This window comes from Chlamydotis macqueenii, chromosome 2 (genome assembly GCF_036417535.1).
Source record: "Chlamydotis macqueenii isolate bChlMac1 chromosome 2, bChlMac1.mat, whole genome shotgun sequence".
Lineage (NCBI taxonomy): Eukaryota > Metazoa > Chordata > Aves > Otidiformes > Otididae > Chlamydotis > Chlamydotis macqueenii.
In genome coordinates, this window is record NC_141557.1 from 112693748 (window position 1) to 112706812 (window position 13065).

General features: G+C 45.0%; 1 protein-coding gene across 1 annotated transcript in view; it reads left to right on the forward strand.

Annotated features, from left to right (window-relative positions):
- Positions 1-587: 587 nt before the first annotated feature.
- Positions 588-13065, forward strand: part of COLEC12 (collectin subfamily member 12) — a 102350-nt gene continuing 89872 nt past the window's right edge. The window contains exons 1-2 of the mRNA XM_086740694.1: positions 588-809; positions 12210-12260. Of these exons, the coding sequence (XP_086596820.1) occupies positions 803-809; positions 12210-12260 (58 nt within the window). The 5' untranslated portion in view covers positions 588-802. The remainder of the gene's footprint in view (positions 810-12209; positions 12261-13065) is intronic.

Here is a 13065-nt window from a genome sequence, read left to right on the forward strand (position 1 = left end):
TCCTGCAGCCTCTTCCCAGCCGATGGATATGCACCCGCAGCTCTAGGGTCTCTCATTCGGTGTACCCCGCTGTGAGACACGCGTACCCTGTTATGAGGCATGTGTACCGCAGTGTGAAGCACGTGTACCGCGGTGTGAAGCACCTGTACTGCAGTGCGAAGCACGCGCACCATGGTGTGAGGCACGTGTATCACGGTGTGACACTGGGAGGGTGAGCCTGGGTGGTGCAGCACTCACGAAGACAGCTTTAGCCAAAACCCCCGAGAGCCTGCCACCTGCGTGGGGAGGACAGGGAGAGGACATCGTGTCCCACTCAAGCTCCCTGGTCACAAGTGGGTACCCTGCCAGCCCCGTCCCGGGCTGCTCCCCCACGGGCAGCCCCTGCAGCCCACGGTACCGCACCCCGGGAACCAACCCCAAGGTCCCGCGGGACACCTCCCCCACAATCCCCAACCGCCGGCGGGGCCCCGAGCCCGCCCCCGCCGCCCGGTCCCCGGCCGCGGCCCCTTCCCCGGGGCGGAGGAAAGGAAGGCGGGGCTGGGCCGCGGCTCGGCGGGGCCGGGCCGGGCCGGGCGGGGGCTGTCGGCGAGAGTGCGGTGCCGGCGGCGGCCGAGGACCGACGGCGAGCGCCGGCGGCAGCGGCGTCGGCAGCGGCCGGGGGTGCAGAGCAGGGCCGGCGGCGGGGGCGCGCTCGGCCCCCGGCATGGCCCGGCAGTAGGCAGGGAGCGCCGCCCGCCCGCCGCTCCCGGCGGCAGCCCCCGCCGCGCCCCCTCCGTCCTATGTGACCCGCCCCGGCGCCAAGATGAAAGGTAGGGACGGCAGCGGGGAGCCCGCTCCGCCGCCCGCACACGTGAGCCCCCGGCACCGGGCAGCGGGCAGCGGGCAGCGGGCAACGGGCAACGGCAGGGCAGGGTGCGGGCGAGGTGCAGGTAGGGGAGATTTCGGGCAGGGTGCTGGCAGGGCAGCGTGCAGGCGGGGTAAGCCGGGTGCAGGCAGCTGGTGCCGGGGAGGCAGAGCGGGGTCTCCCCGGGGGCGTACGCGGAGCACCCCTGGCTGCGGGGGAGCCCCCGCCCCGCGTCCGATGCCCGCAGCCGCCGCTTCGGTTCGGTTTGTGTCTCTCGGTCCCGGTCCAGGGAGCGGGGAGATCCTGGTGTGTGACACCCCCCCACCCCTCCAGTCATGTGCGCTCGCCCCGGGACGTTTTCTCTCGGGCATTCAAATTATTTCCCCCCTCCCCGGTGTCCCGGGAAGACAACTTTTATTTCTCTCTGATGTATTTGGTTTTTTTAGGTTTTTTTTTTTTTTTTTTGCCAGCGTTTTGCGATGTTCTTGGTGTTGCTTCTAAACATCTGGCAGTGATTAGGTGCCAGTAGAGGCTTAACCGGCTTGTGAAATGTATTTGGCATATTTCTCCCCAACATCCACCGACTGGAAAATATTTGGTCTTTGCTTTGCATCTGTTAAAACTGAAACTTTGTTTCTTTTCCTTTTTCTCTCTTGTATTTCCCCCCCCCCCTCGTTCTCTTTTTCTTTTAAATGGGTGAAATGAGCCACTTCTACCAGTTGACCCCGTCCTATGCAGTTGGGACCAAGAGATATTAGATAATACACTTTTAAAGTAAAATAAAGAAGCGGATTGCCAAATAGCTATGCTGTGACCTAGTGAAGATGTATGAGGGAGGTTGCAAGAAAGCCGCTCATTTATGAAAATTGATAGTCTTACTGCAAAAGACAGAGACTTTACACGCTGGGGAATACTTAAAACGAAAACATCAAAGGACGTTGTGGAAAGTTTAGGAAGTAGTTGGGAGTTTGTGAGAGTTCAGTCTAGTTTTTCTTCAGAGGCAAAAATAAACTTGAAGGGTGGAAGGGAAAAAAAAAACCCCATACATATAAGAAAATTGCTTTTGGGCACCAGTGTGCTTGTGCTTGGATCGTGGAGTTTGATTCCAGATGCCAGGAGGCCAGTAAACATCATGATAGTTACGCTTAGTTTCCAGAGTCTGGGACACCAAATGATGTGATTATTTATTCACTTGCCAGAGTAGCTGCCTGAAGGGAGGAGAAGCTTTTGGGGGGTTTTATTTTTGCAAGCCCACACACACGATTTAAGTTACTTCTGGCACTGTGACATGGTGTCTCTACAGGGCCACGCGATGTATTAAAAAGAATGTATTTACAATGTTCTTTATTTATAGGGTACTCGTGCCAAAAGTTTTGTCATCAGCTTGTCATTATCAGCATAAGTGTAATGGCAGGAACAAACCAAAACAATGGGAATCCAGTAATATAAACCCATGCCTGTTATCACTGGAAGCCTCACGCTCTGTTTTTGTTGGGGCTGAGGGTGCACCGGTTTTGCGGGGAGGCGGGATGCAAAGGACTGAGGATGGCAATAACATATGATGTGACTTGCGTCTCCTTCCATTGTGCCTCCGTCACTCTTCTTTGCAAAGCGGAGAAGTGGCGTTTGGAGGGAAGATGTTACTCCTGCTGGGAGCACGTGTTGGTTCTCCACACTCCAGCGAGAGGGAGATGCTTCGCTCTGGTTGCTCATCCTTGCCATTCGGTTTCCCTAAGAGCGATCACAGCCGTCTTATTTCTTTCCCCTGCAGAGTTACGGAAATCAGTAATAAAACATGCAAGGAAGAACGCTTAAATGACTGTGCTAATAGCAAGAGAAGAGAGAGACTTCAAACAAATTGTCACATCAAATGCCATTGCCAGTGTTGTGGAAGTCAGAGAGTCAAACCAAATTTTGACTCTGTGTTTTCTTTTTCTGGGTACAGACTTAGTTTTTCATATTTTCTCTTTAAACTTGATGGTGGTGGTGATAATTGTAGGACTGTAGAACTCGGTGTAGTTACACATTTTTCTCAATAAGAACAAAATGATCTGTTGATTGCAGCTGTCTCTGTATCTACGCTCTCTGGAGAATGGAAGAATATCTAAATAATTACATCACTAAATATCTTTAAGGAATAAATTGTATTTTCCATTGCTGGTATTCATAATGTGTTATGTTTTAAATCAGTAAAACAAATTGAAGTTTACGTTTAATATGCTGGCGGTTTTGCTTCCAGCAAACTGCGTTGAGCTCACAAACTTTGTGATACTTTTTCGTAATAATTCATGTGATTTATAAAGGGACTTGACTGCTTTAGGGTGAGATGTATCTTTATTAAATAATACTTCTAAGTTGTAGTTATTTATTGGGGCATGAAGGAGTATTTGTTGCCTGGGAAACAAATGAAAACAGCTTCCTCACAGTCAAACACCACCACATGTTCAAAGACATTGGCCCTAATTTAAGACAGGGACAAACGTTGTTGAAACTGAGAACGTCTTCCTATGTTTCTGTGATGTATTTTGTAATTATTACTTTAAACTGTGTCGGTAATCACTACTGTCGTGGCAGTGCTGGTGATAAGTATTTCCATCTTCAATGTGGATATTGGTTGGATAATGACTTAAATGCCCCAAATTGGGCAATGACAAAGTCAAAGTGGTTGCTTTGGGACTGTTGCTCCAGGATGGCAGAGAAGTTCTTAATTATGGTACCCAAGGTAGCTCAGCTGCTTTTTTTCTGCTCCTCCTCCTTCCTTTATACTGTCGCAGGCACCTTGCTGTGTACGGCTTGTACATCTGTGGTGCTGGAGGACAAAGCAGCTGGTGTCTTGTGCTTGAGAACTGGAATGAGACCAAATACCCTGGCCTGTGCAGTTCCTCTCATTTAATAAGAGAGATGCACAGAGTGAAACAGTGGGACAAGTTCGTCCTTGGTTGTGCTCCACTGAAATCAGTGAAGCCGGCACAGCCTCAGGAATGGTCTAGTCTGAAGATCGACCAGTTTGCCTCAAAGGCAGCTCTCTGCATGCTTCATGTGCAGAGTTTTGGCTACACAGAGTACATTGAGCTTTCATGGGATATGCCAGTTCAGTTTACCTCAAGTTTGCCTTATACAGTGCACAATTTAACAGGCAATTAATGGCATATCACCTGGATTGCTGAAGTCATCTCTTCTGTGTTTTAACTTAGAGCCTGGATGTAATCTGCAGGTAAAGCCTCCACTTGCACAAGTTGAGTGTGCTTCCAAATTCAGTTGCCCTTTCTTGGCTGCATTGAAAAGTCTTAAATAATCTATTTATATGGTGTCCACTTTCTTGAGAGATTTCCTCTTTCTCTCTAACTGTTTTGATGCCACTGCTATTTTTAAAGATGAAAGGAATAAGCATTCTAATACTGGAGAAAAGTGTATCTCTCTCTCTAATCTTCGTGTGCACAAAATCAAATGAACAGTCATCTGCAAATAGGTCTTTCCTGGATAGAAACTTCAAACTGCAAATTTAAAAAAAATCCAGTTTGGAGCATTTTGCAGAAGCCAGAAAGCATCGGAAAACCAAGGATTAGAAGTAGAGTGATCCAGTAACTTTTACTTAGTCCAGTTATAACAGAGCTTATATGAATATAGTGACATAAACATGAAACATATGCAGGAGCTGAGTGGTGTGTGTTGGACATGTCACAGGACCCTACCGCCGAAGTTCAAAGGCATGAGCAGTTATAGTAAATGTGTGATACAACGCAGAACAAATCCCCAGCAATGCTACTATACAGTCAGCCTGTATCCTGAATTGGTTGGTAGCTCAGAGGGTTTTAAACATATGAATGAGAAAGATGATCATGCAAGTGTGTGTCAAAGAGTATTCTTATTAATGATATAGGGGGAAACAGAGTGTTAGAAGCTGTGAAAATACAAGATAAATCTGTTATTGCACAGATAGAAATATTACTGTACAGCTGTAGTGGATATTGAGCAGAATTAGCATATAAGCTGTTTATGACAGGAGTAATTTCAGTAAGAAGTTGTAATTGTTCATCTTCACTTTCAATATTCTACTTTTCCCAGCCATGTAGGACTAAGAATAGCACCAGCGAGCCTATCCCTGTGAAGAAGGGAGTTGTGAATCTTCTCCTACTTTGCATAACATAAATGTATTCTAGACTGATATTGCTACAGCTGAGAGCTGAACAGAGCCCCTTTTTTGTCACAACTGCTGAACAGTTTGCTTAGATCTGCACTCAAGGACCATTGTGCTCGGAGGTTCAAACACCTTTGCCTGCCAGGATAAGGAGGGAAAGGTAATCTTGCAGAGAGATGGAGCTGATCAGGCCTTGCAGAGCAAAACCAAAGGAAAATAAAGAAAGGGAGCTGGAAGAAATGTCAAGGATGAGAACAATTCAGTGCTGCCAAGGATGCGTGCCCAGTTATCTTCAGCTTCACAAAACGTTCCTTATCCTGAGGTTCTGTGTGTCAGAACAGAGATTCTTCCCTTCCAGGCCTCCCCCTTGGAAAGCAAAATAAAGATGCTTTTTACCAGGCTCTGAAAGTGAACCTGATCCTCCTCAAAATGTGAGTGTGATCTCTGTGAGTGAGGGAGCAACCTAAGATTAATTGTCTTCGGAGTTTGACTGCTTCCACCTAAAACGGCATTCCCTTTCAGTGCATAAATTTGAGGTGAAGACTGGGACGTCACTGGGGAACAAAGTGGATGAGTTATGGGAGGGAATAGAGACGTGTGTCGTTCAGGAATGTGTGTGCCATTTTAATGTTGTTAATTGCCTCCTCTAACACACAGACAGGGAGGCACATTTTTTTCAGTGCACTAATGAGAACAGGTCTGTTTGCTCTTAAACCATTACGCTGAAATACGATATGATTTAAACTTTTAACTTCTAAGGTCGACCCTCCACACCATGCAGCTGGTCCTGACCCCCATCCTTTAGCAATGCTCTGCAGCACTTATGGGCTAACAACTTTTGTTTGAGAAACTCCCCTATTTACTGTCTTCGTTTTGTGCTTAAGAAGCAAAAGTAGAGCCATCATTCTTATGCCTCTGAATTTCTTAATCTCCTGTCTATTTTTGCATTCTTAATGTGAACACTCACATTTTTCGGGCATAGCAGTGAGGGAGTAGATCAAGACTGGAATATTAACATGCACCCATTTGTCATAATTCTTTGTTTTGTTGTGTTTTATGCATGTGTTAGGTGATGAGAGACACAATCCTAGTCTTAGATATTAAGTGTCAAGAGAGGATCTATGGTCTGGGACCTTGCCTCTTAGTTTCTTGCGATGCTGAAAGCTGATAAATTCCCAGATCAACAGCCTGAAGCACAGTGGTGGGGAAAAGCCTCAGTCTCATTGCCAGAATCCAGGCTCAGCCCAAAGGATGCTTCAGGATGTGGGGAGGTGGGCTTACTTCCAGGACTGCCTCAGCTGAACCTCTGCCATGGCTCCCCTAAAGACCAAGCACTCTGCAAATGCAGAGTCCGTGTAATCCCCATCCAAAGGAGTTTACTGCATCACAAGTCGGACAAAGGATCGGGTGGAAAAGATGGGCATGATACACAGAGTCAACAACAGTGACATTGTGAGCGTGACGTGTCAGCTTGAGACCTCGTCAATAGGGAAGGGTTTTAAGTGCGGGGTAGGTTTTCATGAGAAAGGGCTTACCAAAATAGAAGCAAAGAGAAAAAGACTTGAATATGAAAAGGGGCTGTAAGGAGAAAGTAGTAGAGAAAAGCAACAGAAGAGGGCAAGTGAAATGAAACATCTGTGAAGAGAGAGGGGAATGAGCAGCCTGTTAGCACAAGCAGGAGACTGTCCAGAATAAAAGCTATGAAAACTAGTGGAAACCAATTAGACTGATGAAGTCATCAACATCTGAAGGCTGCAGCTGCTTGCTGGGCTTCTGCTGGCTCAGTTTCACCTCTAGGTCAGCACTTTGAATGTAGACCTGGTTAATAGTGACCAGAAATGCTTATAAATCTGGTGGCTGCTCAAAAAGCTTTTGAAATGTGATATGAGAAAGATATTGGTGTTCACTGTTCTCATCTGGGTGAGCGGTTGTTAGTATTGCGGAAACCTCACAAGTGGACAAGTTTTGCCTTTCCCTGAGAGGGCTGAGATGGAGAGAGCGGGCAGAAGTGGTGGTCCCTCGGCTGGATCCTGGATGCACTTGTTACAGTTCTGAGCAGAGTTCTGTATCTGTGCTGGTTTGTGGGTTAAAGAGAGGAATATCATCATTTTCAACTAATGGGCACACTGTCTTTCCAAGTGTTACCAAAAAAAATCTGTTCTTGATAATATTAAAATGAATTTTACACAGTCGCACTGGGATCTAACTATATAGTTCCCATTAAGTCAGTGGGAAAGGCAGGGCCCTGACTATTAAAACTCTTTGAGGGAGAGATTTATTTTAAAGGAAACTCTTACACTGTATGTCATTTTTACTACAAATTAGTCTTCTAGTCCTGAGTTCCCACCGTGGTACTTAAGGGTAAGTTCTCATGCACTATAAATGCAGTTTTCAGGGGGCTTATAAAGTAGCTTCTAAAATCTGAGTAGAAACTCAGCATGACAATTTTCAGCCCAGATGCCTCATTCTCTCCTGAAGCAGATTTCTATGGATTTTGAAGTGCGGTGTAGAATACTGCTGTCTTTTTTTAGTTCAAGACTTTAAATAAAGTCTTTAAACAAAGACTTTAAACCCGTGTTTACTGCACACAAAAGTTCTAGAAATGATTGGATACCACTTGCCTGCAGCCACCCTACGACCCAGCATCTCCACAGTTCTGAGGTCTAGTTTGCTTCATTACAATTACATTTAAATGCCTGAATGGGGTACACTGTTAAAAGGTGAGAGCTGGGCATGTACATCAGCAGCCTTCTGTGATGCCTTCCATATGCCAACAATGATGCCCACAAAAAGAAAGGGGAGCAAATGGAAACCATTTCCCTAAAATCACCTTGCACCAAAGGCTCCTCAGGCCCGGTGCGGTTCCAGCGAAGGGCCTGAGCGGTGCAGTGGTTGTCGGCCCTGCAGGGTCCCGGGGTGGATCTGGCATCCTTTCTGGCTGCAGGCCAGCTCTTTCTTACTTGACCTCAGAGTGACTTATAAGTGGTCCATGATTAATTTATTTAAGATTTAAGAACAAGAACTAGAAATTACACAGTTCTCCTCCACAGATTTTGGCTTTGCCTCTAGCAAATTAATCAAATGAGAGTCTAATTTGTTTTAGATTAAATGAATTCCCTCTGTTCGCTGTGTTAATCCCCAGCTGAACTGCCTTTTTATAATTTCCACTCCCTTGAAGCATTGTACTGTAACTTATTTAACTCTACAACTGTATTTATTAGAGGTGTTGCAGTAATAATTGGTAGCTCGAAGGTACTCGGTGGGGTGTGGATATTGCCAAAATATTTCAAAGCCTTTTTTTTTTTTTTTTTGATCAGAGCTCTTGCTTTGTACCAACTCCCTAAAATACTGGATGTACTGCTGCTCAGCTACAGCGAGCCACTGATTTTAGCAGTGACAATCCAAGGAGACTCTTGTGACCCTGATGAAACAGATCTCCGGTGGTCGTTCCCCTACACGGTTAAATACAACTGGTTGCTAACGTGTGTTTTTGTTCTGCCCAAAGTTCACCTTTTTTTTTTATGGACCTTCCTTCTGCCAGAGCTCAGTAGAAGTCAGTGTAATAAGAAGTCACATTTTAACCAACTTTTCACATTTCTTTGTCTGTCTTATTCTAGATTCCCTCTCTTTCATCTCACAGCTGGGAGCTCAGTAGACAAGTTTATAACAAAGTTAGGGCTGGTTTTTCCAGCACTGAAGAGTTAATTCTTCCAGCTGGAACATAACAACGGATTCTGCTTTATTCTGTGTTTCAAGTAGAAGTATGCCATTCATATTTTTCACCCAGGAAAATAAGCCTTACTTATATATATATATGTATGTAACCAAAATACTGCATTCATTCCAGTCCTCTCTGTAACCGAGAAGGGCTGGATTTAAACTAAAATAAAATATTTCAAACTTATGGCATTCACAATGTCGAACAAATGTTCTTACACCAGTTGCAGCCCCAGTTAAGTGTATGGGCACCACTGATGTAAAAACGGCACCAGTGCTCAAAACTTATGAATTTCTTGCACTCAGATATCTGGTACTGCTTTTAAAAGCATAAGGCACAAAGACATGCTGGATTTTCTTACTATCTGCTTTCCTACTTGGTGTGTATATTCTTAACCTCTGTAATTCATCACAGATCACATTTTCATAGTTTTCTCTAGAAAAGCTATTCCCTATTCAATGAAAACTTTGGCTCTCTTCTGTTTCCCTGATTCAAAGATACCACAGAGCTTTAAGATTTTTGCAAAACTTGTGACAAAACTTTAATATCTTCAGCAGTGGAACAGGGAGCTGAGGGCCAAGTTTCTGCCACTTCCAGTGAGCGCAATACTGCCCAGAAGGCGTGGGGGGAGCAGGCCGGGGCACATGGCTTTGCCTCAGGACTTAAATTTATAGGCTTGTTTATCAACTTTGTTTTTAATATTTCAAACACAGATGTCTTTTGGAGTAGGACTTTCAACCCATCCTAGTCTCTTTTTCCAAAGGATGCGGTTCTGTTCATTTCTGAACATTTAGTCTGACTTCGTTTTATTAAGTTGTTTCTCCCATCTTTATTTTCCTTAAACTTGTAACATTACAGTTAATATTGTAAAATACTGTATTTGCACATGATTTGAGCAAAGTGCCTAGTGGCAGTTGTGACTGAAAGACCGTTGAGCTTAGTCTGTTAAATAATTTTAATAGACTTCCCCTGAAATACATTGCTGCCGGTTGCTAGATCAACTCAAAAGGATTAAAAAATGTTTTAGATTTTAGTAAGCAGTGAGCCAGGTCACCTGTTGACAAAACTGTCCTTGCCTGTCTCCACTTCTTCGTTTCAAATGCCACAAGCGCTCCTCAAAATTAAGGGATTAATGAATAATCATAAAGTATTCAAGATTAAAGAAAAAAATCATCCCTATCCAGCACAGCATGCAGTCTTGCAAATATTAGAAAGTCTGTATATATATATATATAAAGTATATAAAAGTGTATATATAATATATATACTATATATATAAAAACATATATGTATTTATGTTGCAAACATAAAAAAGTCCAGAGAAACAAAAATATGATTATAAATGCATGGCCAGAGGGCAATGCCATTGGGCTAAGCATGAAAAACCAAACAACTAGGGAAGAGGCTGGCAGCCTGGGAGGAAAGTCTTGGAGATGTGGCATAGGAAGAAGCCACAGGATTTAAAAAGGCCTGGCTGCATACATCAGATATGGATCGGATAAGCCAGGTTACGCTCCTGAGGAACAAAGGAGGCAGTTGTGTTACAGCCCCGATAGCAGGAGAGGGCAGGAAGCTAAGGGCTCTGGAGCTGATATTTTTTTTTGTGCAGCATTTTATCTTTTGTGCAAGAGGAGAAGATTTTTCCTGAGTAGTTCACTGCTGGGATGAGAAGCTTGATTGTCAGCTTTTTGTGGTTTATTGATATTTGTCATGTTTTGTTGGGTGACCTTGTCTTTAGATAACATTTGGTACAATTGTGAGGGTTTGTTGGGTTTGTTTTTTTAAAGGATTCTTTCTCCCTTCAAAACCAGGATGTGTTTGCTTTGCCTAAGGAGTGTCTACTGGTTCTTCCATTTCTTGAATGTACATCTGAATTGGGGATCTAGCTTAGGATATGGACAGGAGCATCTCTGGCAGTAAGCAAAATGTGTTACCTGGTGAAGAATATGAGTTTTGAGGTGTTTTATCAAAAGTGCTGTCTGAGTAAAGGGTGACATTCTGCAAAATGATGCATTTCATGAACTCCTTTGCTGCTTCAGGCAATGTCTCCCTCAGACTTCTGTGCCGGGCACCTTGCAGGTCAGAAGGAGGCACCGGTCAGATTTCTTGCTAGACATACACTCAAATGATTTGGGCTTTGTTGAGCCTGGATGAGGACCATATCTTTCCTTCACCTTTTAATTCATCCTCCCAAGGCTCTGTTGTGGCCCGAGTTATCTGCAGCACCAGTTAGCCCAGCCTCACCGTGCAGAGCAGCCTGTTCATGTGCAGCAGGTCTGTGGACATCAAAGGTCTAACCAAGCACAGCCTCTTACTCCATCACATCTGTTTGTCTGCTTTGAGCTTGCTTTTCTATCAATGCTCATTAAATGTTCCCTTCTGGTGAATCCCTTGACTGGCCTTTGAGCTTTGCTTTCCTCTTCTCTTCGTGTCGAGGAAAAGTCTGAATGGAAAGGTTGCAAGTGAGTGAGCTGGAAGGGTGGCACAAGGTGGGATGCTGAAGCTAAAGCTCCCTGGGATGCTGAGTCTGCCTCCCTGCCGCTGCGATGCAAACGAGAGCCCAGGAGTACCCCCTCGGGTTTTGAAGAGCAGGGATTGCCATCAGTCCCTGGTGGTGTTTTTCGCAGCGTGGAGGCAGGCTTGCCTGCATGCTTCTGTTCAGTCACCTGCTGTGGAGGCTGGTGCTGCTGATAAGGCATGGCTCTCGCCTTCCCAACTCAGCAGAAAGAGGGGTTGTGTTGGCAGAAGGAGGCTGAACGTATGAACACAAACATATCCTTTTTTTTTTAAGAAGTCTTGCGTGTATTTCTTCTGCTGATGCCAGCCTTTTCCTTTGCTGCTGGAAGGAAGTGGAGAGAAATTAAGCTTCCGACAAAATAAAACTGTGATTATTAGCATTTTACTGCTTGCTAGCTGGTGAAGTTGAGAAAAAAAAGGGCTTACATGGTTTTTGTTTTTCTCATCTGTTCAAGTTTGTCAGTTCTATTTCCCATTTTTTATCGGATCTTGCCTCTTCAGGCCAAGCTAGTGCCCATGGGAGGGTGGACGGACAGCCGTCACCTGTGACTCCTCTCTCCTTACTTGGCGTAGCTATGTGTAGCACTCTGTGCAAACGGCCCAGCTGGTGCCTGTATAACCTGAGCCCAGCTGCCTGGATGGCACAGACAGAGAGCTGGAGTCAGTGCCACAGCTGTGGCCATCATCATGATGAGGGTCTGGTCTATACTTAGGTGGCCAAGCAGGCCTCAGGATAGCTGCCAGGTGATAAAGCATTTGTAGTCTGGATTTCTACTGTAGATACTGATTTAAGAGAAAGGCTCTAAACTGCCTTTTCTACCCAGGGACAGAGGTGGGATACGAGCAACAGAGGGGAAGGTCAGTAACATGCCTTACAAATCCATTAAACTCTCAAGTCCATTAATTTATGAACATGCACCTGTAAAAACATCTTCTCATCTTTTTCCAGTGCTAGTAGTAATCTCTTGCTGTGCCTTTCTTTCTTTCTGCAGACGATTTTGCAGAAGAGGAGGAGGTGCAGTCCTTTGGCTACAAGAGGTTTGGTAAGTGGTGGCAGATCCTTCAGCTCGCTATTGCCTAGTGCTTAGGGTAAGTCAAACACTTGTTCTGAAAACCGCCCTTGGTGGCAGCGTCAAAACATACAGGTACAGTCCCGATATCCACTTCAGTCTAAAGTCTGCCCAGAGGAAGGTGTGATTTTTAGACTTGGTTTATTTTCTTGGCAAACATAACACTTCAGAAATAGCCCTGAGCACAAACAAAAATTGGTTGGTTTCATTATTTGATTATTAGCGTTATGAAAATGAAGCCCACACCTGAAGAGAAATGAATGTGAAAATGAATGTGACTGTGAAAAAAAAGGTCCATGCCTCTTACATGTCCTCTCTGCCCAGCTGGGCTTTCCTTCGGCCCACAGACCGATGTGCAGCAGGGTTTGCAGGTGTTCCCGAGAGCGATGGCATGGGACCTCCTGTAGACTCACAGAAGTTGTACTGCTAAATGAGCACTCCTTTCAAAAAAGAAGTAAAAGTATATGGTATGAATGCATTCTGATGTCAAAAATTATTAAAATGAGGTCAGTCACTTTCTTTCATTTTTCCACTTTCTTTCATTTTTCCACTTTCTTTCCTTTTTTGATATTTCTTCTCTGAAAATGGCCTTCTCATGTGAAGAAGGCAGTGCCATGCATCTCTGCACAGGGGTCAGCAGCCTTTGAGGCTCCTCTTTTCAAGTCTCTTCTGCTCTTTTTCCCTTGGGGAAATGTTTCGGTCTCTGCTGCCTTTTCAACTGTAAGCCATCAGGATAAAAGTTCACCTGACTTTTTCTCTCCTGGGAAAGTGGCTGCAA